Source organism: Coloeus monedula (assembly GCF_965178545.1).
Source record: "Coloeus monedula genome assembly, chromosome: 1".
Classification (NCBI taxonomy): domain Eukaryota; kingdom Metazoa; phylum Chordata; class Aves; order Passeriformes; family Corvidae; genus Coloeus; species Coloeus monedula.
The window spans coordinates 108,902,250-108,925,181 of NC_138781.1; the positions used below are offsets into that span (position 1 = coordinate 108,902,250).

Here is a 22,932-nt window from a genome sequence, read left to right on the forward strand (position 1 = left end):
GGGTTACCACTTCCCTGGAGCATTCATGACATCAAGGGAGGGGGTGGATTACCTCATTCATTTTGTAGTCCAGACGTAATGGCCCTGTGAATATTGGCATGGAGTTTTGTGTACCCACAAAAATTAGACTGCAGAGTGAGCAGAAGAGGGGAAGGAGAGGTGAAGAGTGCCTCTGTTGTTAATCTAGCATCAGACATAGCTCTGGAAGAAGCTTGTGGTTGTTGAGTCACCATTTATGATGCTCTAGGGAGTAAATGTATTTCCTACACATTTTTTAGCTCCTGAGAAGGCTGAATTGTGCACTAAGGTATCAAACTTGTTTGACGTGTTAAACTTTGAAATCATAAATGCCTTCTTGAGCAAATCTTTCCAGTAAGGAGTGAGACAGTTACCCTGATGCCTTTTCCTGGTCTTAAAATCAAGAGTCAAACACGGTTAGAAGGGAAAAAGGGATTTTACTTCAGATTTATTTTAAGGATCCTTGGGTGCACCATGTCCAGGTGGAATGCACCCCAATGCACACCGCAATGCCCGCCCCCAAAAGATCAGGTATAACATTATAGGTGTTACTAATTAGCATATCTATCAAAGATTCCCCAATGAGAGGCTCAAGTGAGCCCCCCTCCCCAAGGAACCTTCCCCTGGATGGTTCTATCTTGGTTTACAGAATGTGTTCTGGAGAGGACCTTGGGGTCTGGGGCACACTGATCCCTAACTATGACGCTTCTAAAATGTTTAGTCTCCTAGCTTGACAAACAACTCCAAGAATGTAGGCTAAAAAATTCTAAGAATACAAAAGCTATGAAAAGGTATATAAAAGGGGTATAAAAGAAAAGGCAAAAAATCATCATGGCATCAACCCAATTACCTTTTTTTTCCCTACCCAAACTACCACATAATGTGGAATATAAATAAGTTGAATTTTACATGCTGTGACCTGAAGGGTACTGAAGAAAATGGATTGGCATAAAATAATCATTAGGTACAATGCACAGCAGTCCTTTTTCACTTGCCCAGAGAGTCTTGCATAGGGTCCTGCACAACATCAGGAAGAAAGATGGCAAAATCCACTGTTCATGGACTTGTTTCACTGATTTAGGCACTTACCTCTTTAGCACATGCTACAAGTTTGAAACTCAACACAATTAATAGGGTCCGGTATCAAAGTCTTTCACTTCGTTTCTGAATTGTAGCATTCTCCCTTAAATTAAGGTAGATTTTAGTGACAGAATTAGTGGTTTGTAGCCTTAAAAACACACCATCAAACATTTAGCAAAGGTATGTTTAAAGAAAAGTATGTAGGGAAGGAAATAATTCAGATTGTAAAGTTATTCATTCCAGAGTTTGGGAAATGCAGCATCTAGCTTAATTACCTTCACTTCTCCTTTCAAATTATCAACTTGATACAGAATACATTTTTTTATTACCATTTTAAATGCTCTGTTTCTGTTGAGTAACCTAGATTTATGTGACTTACTTTTTTGAAAGCCTAGTGATTTAAAAGCTGCAAAGAGCTTTTCTTCCTCTTTCTGCTGCAAGAATTTGTCCATTCCCTCTTACTCCTTTTTCTTTTTTTCTTTTGATTAAGCTGCATTACTGCAAATTTCTGCTTTCTTGTTTTCCCCTCCTCCCCCATTTTTTTTTTCTGACCACTGTCTTGTGGGGACACTTTAGGCCACCTGTCTGTCCCAATTGCCTCAACCCCTTCTGTCCTCTCTCTGAGCTGCTGTCGTTTCTATGTGTCTGAACTCCAAGAAGGTCATACACATTGCAGAGGAATTGCCAGATCTGGTAACATCCATCTTCAGAGACAGCATAATCCAGTATAACACTGGGTCAGGAGTATATAATGTAATTACTATGGAGCTGTATGTAGAGCATTTCAGGCTTTAATAGGTAAAAAGGGTTAGAGCCTTTTTAAAGATAGCTATTTTCTTTGTCAGGCTGTATTGGATGCTGGTCTGCAAATCCTTGTAGTTTAGTGTAGCTGCACAGATGGTGAAAAATTTTGGCTTTACTGGGATGTTACGTGAAGACACCAAAAGCTTGGTCTTAGTTCTTTATAGAGCTGATTATGCAAAGGACCCTCAGGACTTAACTAGTTTGCATTGGGAGGTGTGAATGAGCTTCCCGTGCTTTGGAAACATGTAACTAAAACAGTTCTAAAACATGTAATCAAAGTGTAACTGACTCTGGAAGAGAATCCCTCTTTCTGGCTGATTTTAAGTGAGATCACTCCACAGATGCCTGGATCCACCATAAATATTCTTGTTGTTTGTGTGTTTCCACTCTGACCAATTCGTTCCTAGAAGTCCCTACTCCCAGACCATCCTCAGATCTTGGTTTGCATCCAACACATGATTTTACAGCTGCTGTCTTTGAGGCGTTGGGGCTGACTGCTGGTATGTGCTTTTGAGTTTCAGCGGGGGAAATGTTGAACTGCGTTTTCAGAGGATGCTGGGAGAATGTTTTTGCAGTGACAGTGTAACCTGGAGCACACGTGTCATGGGCTAGCTGCCAACTGAACAGTATTTTTTTAATCCATAGCAGGTAATTAAGGCTCTGGGGAGCATGGGGATCCCAGAAGAGTTTAAGTATAAAAACCTCGCTGTCTGATGCCGTGGGTTGGGTTGTTTAGGCTCACAAGATTTTAATTTGTTTGAGGAGCCAGTGGTTTCCTGATGCAGTGCTCCAAACTGGAAAGTCTATTACTTGATATTGCAGGATGTGTTTTATGCTCAAAATTGACATGAATGCCCAGGACATTAAAATCTAAATATTAAATGAATAATTCATTTAAGAAAAACATAGCTATTATGACTAAAAACACTGTGATGCCTCACCATCAAGTAGTCTTACTGCATCAGACCCATTTAGCACCTTCAAAAGTTGAAAAATGGGATGTAAAATTAGTGTTAGTATAGGAAGGAACAAAAGGAAAGGAGGAGTATGAAGTAGGAGCACTTTTGTCCCCAGGCCTCAGTACGATGGCTGTCCTCACACAGAGCTGCCTTTATTTAACTAGGACCCAGCATGCATTCAGGGTGGTTCCTCTGGGTTCTTTTGCTGCCTGTGACTTCTTCTTTCCTTTTGCATCTGCTTGAATGTTTGAAGTTTTCTCAGTTTTTTTAATCCAGCGTTGAGGAACACCTGGAGCTCTCAGTGATGGAGAGCAAGCACTGCTTGAGGATGTGGTGGGGCAAGCCATTGCTCAAGCACCCTGCCTTACATGACCCATGTCGGACGTCTGCCTACAAGAAGAAATGATTCATGACCCCCTTAAAAATTGCTTTTAAAATGCTCAGTTCTGGGGAGGTTTATGGAAAACCTGCTGAAGCTGAGCATGCTGCAGGGCAGCAGTGCCTGGGAGCCTGTGCCAGGGTTGGGAGCAGGGTTTGCAGCCACACTGCGGATCTGTGTCTCGCTGGGAAGAAGCAGTGGTAGACACTGGAAATGGCTGTGGCCAGCTGAAAGAGGCATTAGACAACTGGCTGCAAAATGTCTGTCTTCCTTTCTTCCATCTCTGAACCACACTGGATTGGAAAAAAGGCCACAAAAACGTAAAAGTGAATTCCCTCCAAACCATAAAAATGGGGGGAAAATATCCAGTCACTGAAAAAAAAACCCCAAACCTAAACAAAAAAATTACACTGCTACACTGCTTTTGCAAGTAATAAGCTGGAGAGGGTTTAATTTATCAGTGAGCAGTCCTTTGTGACTTTTTCAAGCATTTTTCAGTAAAATAAAAAACAAGTGGTTTTTTTTCTGGATTCTAATTGATAAGAAAAATCGGAAAAGTTGAGTTGATATTTTAAATTGCAGTTCAAATTTTCTTTTATTTCATAGGCTCTTCCATCACCTGAGCTGGAATGATAAATGTGTGGTCAGAGGGAGTCAGAAGCCCTTGGAGATGCTCTGATTTGTACCTTGTCCATCTGGTTCTCTTGTTTCTGTGAGGTTAGGCAGGTCACCGGCTTAGGAGCACTGGAGCACAGTCTATTTAGGTACCGCATGAAACAAAGAATATTGTTCACAGGTGTTACAGTACTTTGGCCTGAGGGTAGTGTGATAATGTAGCACACCTGCCATGTGTCAGCAACCCATGCAACTCTTTTTTTTTTTTTTAAAGTTTGAATTGATTCTATTTTCTGCTCAATATAAGAGAATATGAACTTTAATGATGTGATGCCTGAAGCACACTCAGCTTCTGTGACATTAAATACAACTTTTAAATAGTGAATGGTGCACAGGGAGCCCCATGTGAACATTTGGCTCCAGAGCAATTTAGAAAGGTCAAAACCTCATGTAAATGTAACCCAAGTAATCAAAGCCACTTGTTTGCAGAAAATCAGCCTGTGCCATTGAGGGCTGTTTCTTGCCTTTTTAGTTTCTGAAAAAAATATTTATCAATTGGTTGTAATCACACTACAAGGAGTTTTGCTGTGGGTTTTGTTTTTTGCCAATATTTTTTCAATGAAAGAGGGGTGAAGTTGGGTGTGTTTCTATGCAATTCTCTCATGACCAACATCTGTGGGATGTTGCTGTATTCTCCATTATGGATTTCTTCATTTCCTTCTCCTCCTCCTCCTCACATCTGCCTCCTCCCTGTAATTCCCTGTTGTTTCTCACTATACAGATTTATGAAATTATTTGTGTATAATTTCTGCTTCCCCTTACCTTCCTGCAGTGCAGTATTTGTGTATTTGTGAGCAGACAGTTTGCTGAAATTTGTTATAAGCAGTAGTTTATTGTGTTTCTCAGGAGTTCTGCTTTGATCTTTTGGGTGTTCTTTGTGGTGGTGCTTGAGGTTTTTTTTAAAGAATGAAATAAGTGTTAGGTTTGGGTTAAATTGTGCATTTCTCTAGTTATACCCAGCACTCCCAGAAAGGTGTGTGCTTGCCAGGTTGTGTACGTGGGCTCTTCCAGATAGGAGCCGTCTGCAGGAACTGGTGTGAGTGGTGGGCAATGGCTGTAATCAATCTTCCTTTCGGAGCTGGTGGATGAATCCTGGCAGTGGGGGATGAGGGGGCAAAGCCAGCCCCCACTCTGGATGCAGGGAAGGGTGCAGCAGCAGCTGCACCCCATGCCTGGAGACCTGAACAGAGAGACTGGTAGAAAAATGCAGTTCCCTTCTTCCGCTGGTAAATCCATGTTTGCCCTGGGGAAAACTGCTTGGATCAGCAGGACAGGAAAAAATGAGCCAAAAGATGTTGTGGTGGCCTGATTTTTCTTCTGCTGTTGAGAAATTAGGGTAGCCTTGGGGTGCTCTAGGGGTTATAGCCTCCAAAAGATGATCTGGTGTTTTCAGGGAGCCCAGTCAGTCGGATTCTTCATAAACCTTGTGTGCAAGTAGGGCAGCAGAAATGGCAGTGATTCTTGGTTTTATTGCTGTGTGAAGCCTCCCATTCTGAGAGCAAAACAGGCCCAGGTGATTTCATTGACTCATAGAAATGAAAGGTAAACAGGAGACAAAAATGTCACCCTGTGCATCCAGGTGCTCTGAAACGGAAGCAAATATATGCATTTTGTGAATTTAGAGTTGCCAACCCAAGTGGAAGGGGTAGCAAAATAGACAAAATTTTAGTATCTTATGCTTTATAAAGTTGCAAACAGAGAATTTTGTTGCTGCTTTTTTAACAGTACGTGTCCCGTGATGACTCCACACAGCTATAGACAACCTCTTCTTGACTGTCATTATAGTTGATAAGCTGTCTACTCCAAATCCCACTTGATGCCAATCAAGTTCTTGCTTGACTGTTAGCAAATGCTTGATTACTTTCTGTCTGCAAGAAGCTTGAATGTAGTGCAAGGCTCTTACCAGTTCCTCTTTCTATTCCCTTTCCCAAAGTTAACAAATCCAGCTCCTTAAATGTTTTCCACTGGTCACATTTTCTAAAGCTGCTATTGTTCTTCCTACTCCCTTCTTGACACTCTTTAATGCATATTTTTCAAAAAAAAAAAGGATCCCAAACATAAATACAGCATGCTGTATACCTCTCCCTGGTGCTGCAGAAGGCAGAACAGCTCCAGGCTTATGTCCCACAGAAATTTGTCAGACCCTCATGCTGCTTCATTCCTGCTGCTTAACCCATATCTTCCTCATCACTTTTCACTTCTGAGGTCCCCACCCCTGCTGCCATTATCCTTACAGGAATGTAGTCAGATTCAGCACATATATGGTTTTCTTTCAGACTGCTTTGCTCTTCTTTAAGTCAGGTGAGGATTCCAGTGGGTGTGTTCCAACTTCATCAGTGTGATACTGAGCATGGATCAGGCACTCTCCTATCTTCCACTGTTCCTCAAATGGCTGTGATTCCCTAAATCAATAAGTTTTGACAGGTTCTCGTCATGGTGCTGATAACTTTGTTGGCTAGGTAGGCTAGAGTTTGGGGTTTTTTTATTACTTGTACACCTTACCCCCCTGCCCTTTATTTTTTTCTTGTGATAACATAAGCTATTTCTGTAGTTCACTCATGAAAATACGTCATGTGGGGCTGCTTTCAAAGCCTTTCTAAAGATAGGCTCTGTCATCTGTACTACTCTACTTCCTTTTTATCGGCTGGGACAAATGCCCTGTCAGAGAGAGTGAGAGAGACATTACTCTAGTCTGACATGACTTTGTGATACATTCATGTTGGCCATTTGTTGTGTTTTGTTCCTAATCTCATTATTTTTACAGGATTAAAAATCCTTTAGCAGTGTGCTCCAGTAACTTTGATATTAGAATTGCTCTGGCTTTCTGTTCCAGCTTTCCCTTGTAAGACTGGGTGCTGTGTTTGGTCTATTCTTTTCTTTTAGACCTTACCTGGCATCTCTGGCATCTGCATAGCAGTGGTTAATGGCTTAAAAATTATTGATGGTGGCTCCCCAAGCACTGTAGGGACATTTCCAGTGGCTCCTGACGACTTGAAACCACTTGACTGACTGATGCATTTTCTCTGTTCTTCCCTTACTCCATCCAACCTGCACTTGCATATCCTGTGTGTCAAGTGAAATATGCCCCCATTATCTAGTTCCAGCTAGCTGCTGGGAAATGAATTCAGCCTTTCTCATGTTTTGTAACAGGCCTGGTTTTCCTTCTAATGTATTTATAGACTCTCTGCTTATTATTTGCCACATCTCTTGGTTAATTCTAAGTCACTTTGCATCCTGGTGTTCATTTCTCCTTTTATGTTCATCCCTGAGTCATGTGTCTCTGGTTCTGCTTTGGTGTACAATTCCTTTTTGATATATTCCTCCCCTTCCCAGGCCCTTTCAAAGCTTCTGACAGTTTCTGTCCCCAGGCTTGCTAGGTGAAGTTTCTCCAGAAACACTCCAGCTGCATTTTCATTTTGTGGTGGTGCTGCCAAGGGATGCGTGTGTGCCTGGGATGAGGGAGCTTTGGGTCCTGACAGGTAACTCATGTCTGCAGTCCCCTTTTTGTCCCCTTTGAAAGGTGTGTCTGGTGGTTTTAAGGTGACTTCGCCATCTCCTCCAGAGTACATTATGTTGCCTCTGGTTTTCGTCTTCATCAAGAAACTTTAAAGAAATCTGTATCATCCACCTTCCTAGAAGGCCAAACAAATATTTTAACTTATGCTACGTCTTGCAACACCTCCAAGCAGCTTTTTTTATTGTTGCTGATTGACACCTCCCTGCCCCCCCTGCAGTCTCCCTCCTGCATCTGTGCTTGGGCCTGTGTCCTGTGCCACCACATCTGTTAAGTCATTTAACCTGGAGCACACTCTGCTGGCACGATGGCAGCTCATCTGGATGTTTAGCACCTTTCTCCACTGATTTTCCTCTTGTCCCTTCTTACTTTTTTGACCTTCTTTTCATGTTTTTTTTTTGTTTTTTAATGTGCTGACTCTAACGGCTTTGTGCTTATATGTGTACATTTAGGATGCCACTGTGAACTCTCAGAACATGCCAGTGTGTTTGTGCATTGAAGTATATGGGTTGCACTTGCTGGGCTGGAGCCTCGTGGCCCTGTCACCCATCAATGCCCAAAGGAGGGCTGCTGCTTCCCCCTCCCCATCCTGGGGAGGTCCAGCCCTCCCAGCTGAGCCACCAGGCCCCCAAAGTTCTGGCATGAGAAAGGTAACAGGAGCGTGAGGTTGGGAGAGGGCATCCAGTGGCCCATTTTGGGGTCATTCCCACCCATATCCATTCAGGACACATCTCTGCAGTCACTTTGGCTTGTCAATATCCACTGAAGTAACTGTAATGCCAGGGAGGTGCCTCCACTGTGAGGCTTCCAGCTGATGCTGGCCCTGGTGATGGGTCAAGAAAGAGCTGGTTTTAACTCTTGGGGACCCTGTGCCGGGCGTTTGTGGCTTGGGTGCCTCCTGCTTGTCAGGGTGAAACTCATCCACATTAAAGAGGATCAACAGAAAATAATCATTTTCCTAAAAAGGAACCCAACTGGAATGAAGTGAGCTGAGATTCAGGCAGTTTGATGAAAACAGTTTATATTTCAAGCTTAGAAGTCGGCGTTCTGGTGTGTATTCTTTTCTTGAAACATATATTGGCATTTCTGTCACTGCTCATTGCAGCAATATTGTTCTCCATATGCTCTTCTCATCAGCATCTCATCGTTATTGGATAAATATGTCTCTCATTATGCAGAACATTATTTTTGAAGTATGGAATCATTATTTTGTTACATAACTTCCAAATTTGGACCTTTGCAAAGATTTATAACAATCTTCAAGAATTACTGTAATTAAAGGAGAACTTTCCACAAAGAGAATTAATTAGATCAAAGAAGCATTTAAATGTAAATCATTAATCCATGCATTGCAGGAAATAGTTAGTGGATATGTATAGCTCATTTAATTATACTTGGTTCAATTTTGTTTTCTTATTACATCACAATTTATTCAGAATTAATTTGCGATTTCTTGTCTAATGTGACTTCTGTTTGCTTAATATAGCAGATATTTTCAGTAGCATGTATTTATATATAAATAAACATTTATTAATGACTGTGGCATTAATTAAACTGTGGGCTCTGCTGTTAATTAGCTGTGAATTTTGTTGCTCTGTGGATGCAACCCAGAAGGTTTGTGCTCTGAAAACGGGAGGTAGAGTGTCAAGTAAGTTTTTGAATGTATGAATTTATACAGTAGATTGGCACTGTCACTTGCTGCAGGGGACCAGGTGACACAGAGGACAACATGGTTTGGGTTCCCTTATGGAGAAAAGGGAATTATGTGCTCTAAGTCTATAACAACCAATTGATAATGGGAATGGGAGTCTCCCAATCTGCAACAGATTGGTAGCTGAAGGGAACAAGGTCTAGGTGTGCTGTAAGGTTTTAGGATGTAGGGGTTTTGTGAAAGTGGTTTGCAGGTTTTGTAATCCTTATGTAATGTCTTTGTGTAGTGTAAGGGTATGAAAAGATTTATTTTCTGTGATTTGGTCTAATAAAAATTATTATAAAATGCCATGTTGTTGGTTTTTTGAAGTTGTGTTTTAATACTTTGACAGTATATTAATATTTATATTCCATTACTTGTTCATCAGCATCACTAACACACTGATCTTTTAAAACGTACATACATTTTTAACTTAAGTTTTTTTAAGTTTTTAGTAGTAGATTAAAATAAGCTAGTTTGGGGCTTCCCCCCCCCCTGCCCCCCAACCCCACCCCTCCCTTTAATCCAAAGACTTAATTTTCATTCTGATTTTCAATCTGCAAGCAAATGTACTTTTGCCTCAGACTATCCAGTATTAGCAGCATCTGTGTCAAGTTTGGACTCTGCTAATCTTTTGGAATCTTTGAATACTGGCTTGTAAGCCAAAGTGTAGCTATCCAAGAGCACATCTGGCTTGCATAGTATTACCTCATTTGTGTAAGGTAGTGCTCCCAGTTTCTCTTCATTGGTTTGTTTTCTGTTTGTTGGAAAGGGGAATTTGATACAGAGGCTATGCTGGCAACAGAAAAAGTTTAAGGAACTTGAGTGATTTCTTTCTTCCTGTACTGAAATTCACATTAGAAGTCATGGTTTTGGTACGTAGCCAGTTGTAGTAAATAAACTAATCAAATAAGAATAAGAAATTCTCAGCCAGCTGCATGTTTAATAAATGTTTAGGCACTACTAGCTATTCTGTCAGATTGCTCCAAGAAAACAGAGGTAGAGTAATATTTATGTTGGTAAATTTCTTAAGATTACTGTTATTTCTTTCAATAAGTGAAATTTCCTCTTCCTAGGAGGATTGTTATGCTACTTGTAACAAGTGAAATGCTGTCAGAGTTCATGTGGATGAGCAGCTGTTTGCTGAGGAAGGCAAGACAACTTACTGGTTTGCACTGAGAGAGGAGTGTTGTTTTCTGCCTTGTAATTTAGGTCTTTTCAACCCGCACTAGATGGAAGGAGATAAATCTTAGCAACACTGTCATCTGAGGAGTTTGTAAGAAATTGGATTTGCAATGTGCTTGCTTTGCTTCTATTTACACCTGTAAGATAGCAGTGTGAGAAGACTAGTGTTTTGTTCTTGGTATTTGTTACTAAATATGTTGCATGCATGGGGAAATAAAGACATTTGGAAATGGGCAACCTTGTGTTAATTAAATCCATCTGCTATCTGACTAATGATGGTAATATTGTATCCAGGGAATCTCTTACACTGAAAGATTTGATAAAGCACACAAAGTTTTCTAATAAAGCACTCTTAAAGCCAGCAAGAACTCCTGGAACTGGAGAGAAAGCCAGTCCTAGAGAGTAACTTGGTACTGTAAGGCTACTCTTCATGCAGGAATGTCCCAGAAGAATACAAGAACCACATTTGTTGTTCCCTGAGATTCAAAATTATAGCTGACAGGAAAAGTTAAACTTGTTTACATCTCATGCTACATGAAGTTGTGGTTTATGGGGCTAATTTAAATGGCTGTTTCCATGCTTGCAAACAGCCAGGATACAAATGTTCATTAGAAAAGAAGCTACACAGGGTGAAAAAATGAACTTTCAGAGTCATGGTGATGGCAGCTGAAGGAAGACAGGCTTTTGCTTAGGTATGAGTGGCAATCTGATCCTACAGAGAATAATAATACCTCTTTCTAAACAGCAAGAATGACAGTCACTTTTTATTTACACTGCTCTAAGTAGTATCAAGAGGGGGAAAAAAAGTACTACAACTTAATACATGCATTACTCTTTGTATTGGTCATAGGTGCTCTTTGGTATTGTTTGAGCAATGATTTTTGTAGCTGTAAGTTAGGTTTTGGTAACTTCCTAATTCATAGTTTCTGGAAAAGAAAATTGATTACATAGTTTGAGTTTATTGAAATAATTATTTGATTAATTTGCATTTCATGTCTTCATACACTTGTACAAGACATGGTGGGGGGGAGGGGTAAACTTGAGACATTCATGGCTACTTGGGTGCTTTTAAAGCAAGGCAAATATAATGAGTGTCAGATGAAGAATAGTTTATTCCATGTTGATTTGACAGATGGGCAAAGCAAAACTGAGAGATTAACATTGTTGTGCAATTTAATGTTTAAAGCATGCAAAAAAGAATGGCTTAGGAGAATTGAACATGGAGGATGGGTCTGTGTGATCTACATTGAAGGAACTTGTTTAGGCTTCCTTCATAGCAAGTTGAAGTCACTCTAGTATGTGATTTATCTCAGCTTAAAGCAGGAATTTAAAATAGGTCAGATGAATCCCTCTCTGTTTTTCAGAAAAACGTCTGTTTTTCTGCTCCACATATAAAGTGACCATCTCAGATACGGACAGTTGAAGTTTGATTAAATGAACACCTTTCTTACTGTCACATTTTTAGACCCAAGTTAATTATTACTTTTTGTAGATGCTAAAGACAATTTGTTAAAAAACACATTTCAAAAGATATTTTTATACAGTTGTGCCAGTTTGAGTGTAGAAATTTATGATGTGTTTCTAAACAAGTGTGTCACATGTTAGTACCTTGAAAATGTGGCCTGAAGCATAATTCTGCCATGTATGCTTTCTAGTTCTGCTTCTCTCTCGTGCTATTTTGGCTGGCAGGAGGTGGGAACATGCACCCCCATCCTCACATGCAGTGCAGGAGCTGAGCACAGGCTGAGTGCTGTGACTGGCTTTGCTCTGCAGTATTCACTGGAGAGCTTAGCCTTGAAAGCGCAGAATACACGAGTGAGTTTGAAAATAGTAATTGGCCTCGTTTAAAACATTTTATGTCAAGCAATTTAGCTTATCAAACATTTAAGTGGAAAAAAAAAGGAAAGAAAGGTTTGTACTTATGTTCTATAATAAACTTGCTTCTACTAGTAAACAGTGTAGTGTACGCTAGGAGTTCATAGTGACTTCTTAGCAGATGAATTAGCAGATGTATGTTTTGTGGAATCACCTATAATTACACAGTAGCCATGGTTACCAGGTTAAAGAAGTCGTGTCCTGATGACTAACAGAAATAGATTGCAGCAGACTGGTTTGCCTTCAAGTTGCTTAGTAGCAAAATATTCAAGAATAAGTTTGTGAGGCCTGAGAACATATGAGTAACAAACATAAAAAGCATGCTCCCTTTGCTGAACTGACGTAGAGTCTGCTTTTTCAAATCCTTGTTTTGATACAAAATCACAGTATTATTTTTAAAGTTGGGGTTTGCTTGTATTTAGTTTGAGAATTGGGTGCCAGCCACATATTTGCAACAAAACTATTTAATTGAACTAGTTAAAACTTTGAATTAATATTGCTAATATTTTCATTTTGATTTAGTACTGGACAAAGTACAAACAGACTTTTCACATTTAAGGAAAGTTGTATTCCCTTCATTTTAAATCTAACACTTAGAATGACTTAATGGAAGTCTTTATGTTTTCTTTTGGATGCTCTAGCACTTAGAAAGAAATGACAGAAGTGCAGATGAATTCAAGTGGGAAGGACAGAACTCGGTTTAAGGGCAATTGTATGTTTGCACTGTTTTTGGTGGAGCTATTTCAGAGTTTCTTGTATGTATAGAATCATATAATCATTTTGGTTGGAAAAGACCTCTAACATTTTCTAGTTCAACCATTAATATATTGCTTAAAAGCATCAAAAGTACTTGAGTACATTTCCAAAAGGGAGTGCAGGTGCTGAGGAGCTCAAGCCCTGTTGACTTCAAAGTAAAGAACAAAAGATTTAGTGTTTCAAGTTTCCACATGGTTTAGAAACCCAAACTCCACTGGGTTTTGTTAGATTTAAGGCCCAATGTGTTACTCTCCTTTTAGGAATTATGAACTATGTAATCTGTATTTAACTTGAACATAAGTCCTATGACTGTGTATTACTATGTAGAAAAAGATTTTTTGGCAATGTGTTTTTTGAGAGTATGGATGCATTTAGACCTGGTCTTTTGCATGAGGGAAGCTTTCCTAGGGATCCTGGTTGGGACAGTGTGATAGATACGTAAGTTTTAAAGTCTGAGGATATTAAGACTAAAACTTTCTGATCTTTCTTCATTTTGTATGCCTACCTTACAAATTCCCAGCTATGAGATTGTACTCAGTAGGTCTGCTCACCCTCTTTTACAGAATAATCAACCATGACTACAGAATCGGGATCAGACTCTGAGTCCAAGGATAAAGAGCAGGATCAGGAGGAGAGCCCTGCTCAGGAAGGGGCGGCGGAGACCCAGCCACAGGACCAGCAGCAGCCGCAGCAGCCGCAGCAGCAGCCGAGTGAAGAACATCAAACCGCGCTCGAGCAGTTCTCGGCTGTGGCAGCGCACAGCACGCCAGTGAGGAAGGAGCAGGTAAGGGAGCCCAAGCACACACGCTCACTGCACGCCACTGGCTGCGTACCCACCTACTGCTCCTGGGAAATAACGAGCCTGGCACCTTAGGAGTGGAGATTCATATTTGGATATGCATGGAAGGGTGTTCAGTGGGATGCTGTAGATCTGGGCTGGTTGGTCTTTGGTGTTTAAAGAAAAACAGTTCTTGCGCAGAATGTTTTTAAATTCATGGCAGGTATTTCTGCCCCCAGTGCTTAAACAGGAGGGCAGTCTCATTAACTAAGCAGGAAACATCTTCGACCTTGCGTTTGCATTAGACAGCAAACAGTGTCAATTTTTATGAAGCTGAAAATGTTTTCAGAGTTCATTTCTTTTGACACCTGCTGAACACTGATTTCATGCTTGCTTGTCTGATGTGTGAGCCGTGAAGAATCTGTGGTCCCTTAAGTTTCTCGTGGTTCTGAAATGACTGCATTATAATTACTTGAGCTATTCATGTAATAGGTTTCAGAAGAGCTATTGCATGCTTTTCCATTTAGTTCATTGTTGCACTTATTAAATTTGCGGAAGCTGCTTTCTTCTTTCCATTAATAATTTCCAGTCAATAGGATTAACAGGAATTGTTCTTCATGGGTAAGTGACACACAATTAATGAGGTACCTGCAAATCACTTCCCTTAGCTCTGTGAGGTTATGACCCTCATCTGATCACATTTACCTTTGGAGAGTGGAATAAGCCAGTCTAGCTCCTCCTCTCCTCCATCATTTAATAAATTCTGGCTGTTTGAAGCGGGCTCCTGTTGTTTTACCTGGTTGGAGTAGGAAGTACTGGTGAAACAATTCTGATCTCTCAAATAGATCAGAAATTTCCTGTAATTAGTTTGGGGAAAAGAAGCAAGGCTGCTTGTCCAAAAGAGAAAAGGTGTTGAATAAACTGGTCATTAATTAAAAGGGTAATTACATCAGTTTTAGGCATAAGTATTAGTTTTTATAGAGATTTTCCAGACATCTTCAGTAATCTTTCCACTTCAAGTTTCTTTTCATGTGAAAAAATAAAACAAATAAACAGCAACAAAAAAAAACCCCAAACCACAAAAGAAACCCAACCCCAAAATAACCACACACACACAAAAACCCCCAGTTTAGACACCAAGCCTGTCCACATGTGTTTAGAGGTGTGAGGTGCTCTCATGTGCTGCGTGATCCTTTTCTTTCCCAGAGATCACCGGTGAGCTGGTTTCTGTGGAAGGCAGGATAGAAGAACTGGGTTAGTGAAAGGGATCCGTGACACCTTCCTGCCGAGATTACCAGGCTGAATCCAAACGTCCGTGCTGTAAGCAGACTGCCAAATCCAGCTGCACGGATAGGCCCAGCGTATTTCAGAGTGGCTTAAGTGTCTGTAGCTCAGGAAAGGAACATTAAATGCGGCACTAAGAGACAAAGCTGTTTGCAACGGTGTCATTAAAAAGCCAAAAACTGAAGGAGCTCATTCTCTCTCTTGCTGCCTGTAATTGCAGTGAGGAAGTTGATTTTTGCTCTTGCTCATATGAGAGAACCTTGGGAAGGAAGATTTAAGTTACCAATCCATGACAGTGACTTTTCTTTGTCATCCTATACACATAAAACCCCCCAACATTCTAATGTAGGTGAAGAACTTGTTCACATTGAGATTAACAGGTATTGTAGAAATGAGTCCTTCCTTTCAGGTGTAATAAGGCAGCCTTGCTTTCTGCCTGCCTTCCTGTCTCTTTGAAAAAGAGAAGGAGGCATCACACAAGGTTGGGCACCAATGTTTCTGAGAAACTACCATAAGTAGATGGGATTAATGTGTTTTACAAATGTGGCTATATCACTTTGTATCACTTCAGTGAGAAGCTGAAAAGTATCCAAGATCATTATTGCTGAATCCTATTACTCCAGAGGCTTCCTTTGAGAGGGGGCCCAGCTTCAGAAAGGCTTGAATGTACTCTGTCATACATGAGAGAGATTATGCTCAAAAAACGCAAACCCTGAAGCAACTTCTGCTGCATTAGAATTTAGTTCACGGCACTTAGAAAATAGAGCAAAAAGAGAGTACAGAAACTACAAAAAATACAGTGCAGAAATATCTTGGAGAAGAATTTAGGAGAAAATGAAGCTATGCTAGCAGAGAACAAAATAATTCACTCTGTACATGGGTCTTTCACTGGCCATTTGTTTTTACCTAGATTCCAGGATGTCAAGTTTCTTTAGGAAGGAGAGACTTAATACAGTCTGAAAGTACCTCAATGCCTGAACGTATCAGCATAGTTTGGAGGAATCTTCTCTAATGGTTCTTGGCAGGCTTTGTTTGCCAGACAAATGAGAGGAAAACCTTTTGTATGATTTTAACCTAGACACATTCCCCTGATCTTAATATAGATGGGAACCTTAACAAACAAAATAACCTCAGTAATATTTTTTAATGTTTATAAATAAGCAAACCTCTGCTGTAGTCTTAAGATACTGAGTGTCTTTATGAAGGAAAATAATGACTAGTCCATTGAGATTCACAGAAATTGCTTGTAGGCTGAGTATGGTTCTAAGGTTTAAATGGATGATGGGTGTCTTTGTGGATTTTTTTCTCAAGCAGCTTTTCTGTTTTCTTGAAAGAGATTAGTTCCATGCTGGGGTATTTTGTTGGTTGTTTTTTGTTGAAGCACAGTGCTCACTCTCACATGAGAAATGTAATGAGCCGCTGGGTAAGGCAGTGCATTTTTTCCCCGTTTTTTTACCCACGTATGTGCACATGCACCTTTCCTGGCAGATTTCTTTTGACAAAACATATAGAAATCATCAGAGCCCCTCTGCCCACCAGCAGCAGTGCAGCTCTGCACAGAGGCCCAGGCAGGAGGCATCTTCAGTTTTGTTTATTTCTCATTGCACGAGGCTGGACCACTTGCCAGCTGGCTGCAGGTGTGGTAGAAGGGTAGCTGGCCTCCAGCCTTGCTGTGAGCCCAGGGGGGCTGTCCCTCCTCATCACAGCTGCTGTGAGTGTTAAATGCTCAGCGAACAGCTGATCCACTTACATACACTGTGCCTTCATCTCCTGTCAGTTTTCAAGGTATGCAAGGACCTTGACATTCAGGCACAGAGCTGGTGTCCAGCTGCTGGAAGGAGAAATTCTTTTTGTGCTGGAGCTAGGTAGGGGAAGAGACGGCTGGCGCTGGGCTGCTCCTGAGGAAGAGCACTCATGGCCTGGAAGATGCAATAGATTTTGAAAACAGCCCTTGTTTTTTTACCTTTTAAGCCCCACTTTCTTCCAGTTTCCCCATCCAGGGAAGCCCAGGAGGCCATTGCTGTGCCCTCCTTGCAGGGAAAGGAGGACTGTGGGGTCTTGCCTCACCTCTTAGTAATTTGCTGGGGCCTTGGTGGAAGCTGACACTGTAGGTATCACAGCCAACTCCAAATTGTCCTTCCCCCCATTCACTGGAAGGCAGAGGGGAAACTTAAAGCTTGTTTTTATGAAATCACTCAGGGACAGTACCCCGTGATTTAGTACACTGTTGTTTCAGGTTACATGATGCAACATTGTTCTGGTCTCAAAGCAGCTTAAAGCCTTTGGATGGATTTGCTTCATTTTCACAAAGGTTTATTATATACAATAAATGGAAACAGACTTGAAGGATTAATTTACAATATTTTTCCACTAATGCTTGTTGCTTATTACACTGAAATAATTCAGAGCCAGAGCAGGTTGGGTTTTTTTTGCCTTGTAGTGAGATAACAGAAAGATGTTTTTATTTCATTTAAGCTTTAGCTGAGGTATTACTGCACTCCTGTTGAGGTTTTGTTTGGAGTCTGTCAGGGATCTAACTGATGAGAAGGGTAATGACTGCAGCACAGTGCTGTTGCTAGGAAGGGTGAAATGCTGTAGAACTGTTCTGGCTTTCATCTAGTGCTGTGGAGAGGACTGTGGGCTGTGCTGCATCACAGTAACTTCAAATGGCCTGACCCTCAGATAAACCCAAGTAAAAGCAGCCATGGTTGTTACTTCTTGCCCCTCTTCCCTGCCATACCTGCCTACTTCTCTCCATCTTGAGGGGCTTACTGGGCATCAGCAGAGAGCAAAATTCATCCTCTCAACCTGTACTTACTGTCCATTTAGGCAGCCAGCTGCACATTGAAGTTGTTTGGCCCCTCACTTCTGTCCTGTTTTCTTAACCCTTTGTTTGGGTTGTTGGGGAGTCTTCCTCTCCCAGGCACGTCAGCATCCCCTTATGAATTCACACTGTTCACGGGGGATCCGTGACCTCATTCAGGGGCTGTTGCCTCACTGACAGCAAAATTAGTGCAAACCTGATGGTGTTTTTCTATTCCGTATGACACCATGGTAACATTGTATGATTTAACAGGTACGGGATTTCAAAGTAATCTCAAGAAATCATAGGAGTATCTGTTCATCAACAATGTTTACTGATTACTCAGAATTTCCAAAACACAAAAAAAAAAAAAAAAAAATCAGGAAGTCCAAGTGGGATTTCGTACCTATGGAAAAAGTAAAGGTCTTAAAATATTTTCATGAATGCCCCTCCTTCTTGGGTATTCTGTACATTTTGGAGGGAGAGGGAGAAGGCAGGGCTGGGAGAAATATGGGAAATCTTTTCAGTAAAGACTCTGTCCTGCATCAGGGATTTTCTTGTCCAAGCCGCAAAAAAGGCTCACTTAAATGCTTGGGTGCTGCAAGCACAGTGAACTGCAGGGCATGATTGGTTTATCTTACTTCAAAAAGTATCTTTCTTTCTCTTTATAGGCCACAGAGAAAGAAGAGGAGTTTGCTGCTGCTAGTGCAAAACAGCTGGAATATCAGCAGCTAGAGGACGACAAGCTCTCTCAAAAATCTTCATCTAGCAAACTTTCCAAGTCTCCTTTAAAGATCGCCAAGAAACCAAAAAATATGCAATGCAAAGTGACGCTCCTGGATGGATCGGAATATGCGTGTGAAGTAGAGGTAAAAGGCTTTTTTTCATCCTTTTTTTCATCCTTTCAGGAGGTAAATGGTGAAAATTGTATTTCTAATGTAAGGAAAAGGATGAATGGCCTGATATTTCACCACTGCCAAGCACAGAGATAGTTTCATTGTTTTCTCTGGAGGCTTTCGAAGATGGTGCACAGATTTTAGCTAGGTGAGGGATTCTGAGCACTCCCTGAAACAACCAGAGACTCTGGATTAATTTTCTGTTGACATATGCCACATCAGAAAACAAAGTATAGACAACAAAGCCCATAAACAAAGAAGGATTTTGATCCCACTGGGTTTTTCATTTCCTTGGTATTTTACTGAGTTGAGACTTCCATTGAGTCATTGTCCATACAGTAATTCTGACTTGTGAGATTAGTGCGGGCATGAGAGACACCCTGGGTAAGCGGGGGAAATGTCAGGCACAAATAGCAGTGAGAATGGAGAGTTTTGTGTGCTTTTCCATGATGTCTGTGAATCATAACTGTGTCTGAATGTTACTGGTAGAAAGATGCTGTGATTTTTCTGTAAGAAAAGGTCAGAAAGTCACGCACACAAGACAAGGCTGAGCCTGGCCAAGCAGTGGCTGCAGAGGAAGGATGTGTGTTGGAGGGCCTGACTAGGCCAGCCATCCTTTGGGTGACTGTGGGTTGCCATGGAGAAGAAAAGCCACCTGGGGAGAACAGGGGAGTATAAATGCAGAGCTTAAATAGTCTTCAGGCTTGAAAGGGAAATCTGCAGGAGCATGGAGAAGGAGAGAGGATGGAGAAAAGGAGTACCTGACTGGGAGCCAAATCATGGCATCTTTACAATCACATAGCATTCAGCCCATTTGTCCTTCAGCTGCTCTCATTTTAAGTGCTTTGGAGAGTGGCAGGTGAGCAAAAGCCATATTGATTTTTATTCAACCCTGGCATTACAGTTTGGGTCAAATTTTGCCATGCCAGGAGTGAACTGGGAACAGAAGCTGGTATTTTACTACTCTTACAGCAACTTAGCAGTCCATGTTGTTGAGTATCTTATAATTTCACTGGTTAAGTCCCATGTTGTTTCCTTCAGTCTAGCACTGTCTCTCTGGACACATCCTTTGTGACTATTAAATGGTCATTTCTTGACCTGTAGTCTCAGTTTGGTCACTCAGGGATAGTGTGGGAGCCATTAAAGCTGGAGGAATGACTCATACTGGCTGTGATGGAAAGAGTCAACTCATTTCAGCTTTTGACGCTTGCTTGTAAAACGTGAGTCACTTTTTGGAATATAATCAAGTGAATCTTACCAAATAAGATTTCTATGGAAATCTTGTCTAGCAGGCTGAGCTTTATCAGAATCTAAGATGGAGCAGAAAGGGAGAATTGTTATGTTAGATGTCCACTTATGCAAATAAATGCTGTGAATAATACTTTTTATAGGAAGTTTCACTCTTTCACTAAACTTGAGTTCTTCTGAAGTGTCAAAATGCTGGCATATGGAAGCCATCATGTTTTATTGCTTGTCAGATTTCTATGCTTTGCAAGTTCTGAATAGCTCTTGAATAATGTCCAATATAAGTTTTGTGTGCATTTTTTCTATTTACATTGCTGAAATATTTTCAAGTTGTATTGACTGTCATCAGTAATCATTTTATCTGCTTCTAAGATGATCAGGCTTCCCAGGCAGAATGTAATATTGATGAGAATAGAGCTCCTAAAAGAGTGAATTTTCAAATGAAAAAGCTGTAAGGCTATGATGATGAGCAGACCGTGGGGTGCATTGAAACAAAGTTGGTTAGGAGGAACAAATATTTCAGGGAAGAAGTGCAGCTGGAGTGATGCATAAATTTACATACTTTAAACGGTGTGATTCAGACTTTGCATCCTTCCTAGGTGGTTGTATCAGTGTTTTTGTATGTATTGATGATACAGCTGCAGGTACCTCTCTGGCACAGCCCACTCCAGCCCATGGGAACTCTTGGTAGATCCCAAGGGAGTCCACTTCCTTGTGTGTAAAGTTTAGCTACAGCAAAAGGGTGCTGAGTCCAGCCAAGAGAAATGATGCGACTTTCACTGTGCTTTTTCTCCCAAGGAGTAAAAAGTATGCACAAAGGGAGTTACAAGGGCAGGGAAAATGAGGGTCTGTGTCAGGAGACATCTCAGGAAATCATGTAGGGGGCTGAAGGTGAAGTTCTACAGAAATTTTTGGGGAATAACAAAGTTCTGTGTTGGTTTCACAGAAACCGAGTGCTGCAGCATGAGAAACAATCTATCACATTTCAGAAGAATGCTATCATATTTTAAGGATCACATTCAAGTGAACTCACTATATCAATTTAAATGGGGGAAAATATAGATACATACATACATATATATGTACACAAATATATATATTCATTCTTCTCTGTCAGCAGCACACAAAGTCATTCAGAACATTTTCACAGAAAATTTCATTTTCACAGAATCACAGAATATTCTGAGTTGGAAGGGACCCACAACGACCATTAAGTCCAACTCTTAAGTGAATGGCCAATACAGGGATTGAACCCACTACCTTGGCCTTGTTAACACTATGCTGTAAACAAGTGAGCTAATCTCAGTTCTTTTATATATATATATGTAATAGAAAGTATACTGAGGCACCTAGCATATTATGGAGGCCAGTAAATTCCCCAGTATTAATTCTTTAAAAGAAAAGGGAGAGGGACAGACAACATGGCAATCAAATATTTAATATTTCCATTCCTTGTGTTCAACCCACATAACTGCATCTTTCAGAGTGGACAGTGACCCAGCGTGGGATGTGACAGTTGTTACATGTGAGTCAGAAATGTCATCCTGTGTTGTCAGCTCCTGTCTTTCAGGTCCATGTGTATCATGCTTCTACCTACTGAAGGCTACAAAGCAATGTAATCTAGAAGGACCAGAAACTTAGAAACCTAATTTGAGCTAGAGCAATAGCTCTGTCCGTTAATCTTGATTTGGATGCAGGCCAGGTATTTATCTCTCCAGAATTTCATTCCCTAGTCTGGGAGTTGGGGATCATTATAGAATCCATCAGTTACTCTATAAAGTGCTTTGCAAATGACAAATGCTTTTAATATATGTTAAATATTAATGTAATTTAAAGGAGCTTATTGCTCTCCAGTAGAGCACAACCTGCAGCTTATCAATTATGTGTTCATCCCGTTAATGACCTGGCAGGCGACGTGGCACATACTCACAGATTGAGACACTTCTGAGGCAAGTTTGGTTAATCCATTTATGCCCTTGCTATCCTTTGTTTCAGAAGCCACTCTTTCGTACTCCATATTTAATGCTGAGCATCTTCACTGTCTTCTGCTATATCTTTCAGTCTCATGTTCAGTGCTTTGCATTTGTGACACTGGGACTTTTTCATGTTGTACGAGATGTATGAGGGAAAATGTAGTGGAGCTAACTTCAAAGCTGAGGTTAACAGTGGGTCATCTAATGTAGTCTCCATTCAGTGAAAGGATCTTAAGCAAATTCCAGGTAAAAGCTTTCCCTGGAGGCCCTGCAGTGTTACTGCCTGTGTGCTCTATCTGTCTGACCCAGAAAGTCTTTCATGCAGTAAGACATTACAAGCCAAAGCCAGGCTAAGTAGGTAACCCAACCTGTTCATTCATCCTCCTCCAAAACCATAAACCACCAGTGTTACCATCTGTACCCCCAATGCTGCTCTTGACCAGAAGCCTGCAGATGGTAGTGGCAGCCTTATTTCAGAGGGGGAGTTTCCTTTCCTAATGGATCTTCCCGTCTCCAGGGAAAGCTGTTGGCTTTTGGAGAAGAGGTATTTGTACACTGACATTGTCCCCAGTATTCTGCCAAGAAAAACAGCCTCAGGGCAGCTGCATGTTTCTCCCAGGTCATGAAGAATCTGGAGGCTTCTGAGGGATCACCGGAGTGGATGCAGTCTGTTCAGAGGGATGCAAGGAAGTGGTTTCCACCTAGATGTCTGCCCCTGCTGGCAGTGGCTCTCCTTGGGTTGTCCATTGTGCTTTCCCAGTCAGCATTAGGCTCAGAGATGTTGATTGTCAAAGTGTCCAAGGCCAGGGCTGTGGCCAAAACTGCACTCCAAAGCGGTAGCTGAAGATTTCTCTTTTAAGTAAGCTAGACCTATGCTTTGCATTTGTTGGTTTGGAGAACCAAAGAGAAAGCAAGATGCAAGACTGAAAATTAATTTCAGATAACATTAAAAAAGACAATGAGCACATTAGTTCAAGTTTTTCCTAAGATTCGAGAAAACAAGCAAAAATAACTTATT

At 41.0% G+C, this 22,932-nt stretch overlaps 1 protein-coding gene across 1 annotated transcript in view; it reads left to right on the forward strand.

Annotated features, from left to right (window-relative positions):
• Positions 1-18,600: 18,600 nt before the first annotated feature.
• EPB41L3 (erythrocyte membrane protein band 4.1 like 3) overlaps positions 18,601-22,932 on the forward strand; it is a gene marked incomplete at its 3' end in the record, with an annotated part of 56,899 nt that continues 52,567 nt past the window's right edge. Inside the window, exon 1 of the mRNA XM_082281248.1 lies at positions 18,601-18,669. Within this exon, the coding sequence (XP_082137374.1) occupies positions 18,616-18,669 (54 nt within the window). The 5' untranslated portion in view covers positions 18,601-18,615. The remainder of the gene's footprint in view (positions 18,670-22,932) is intronic.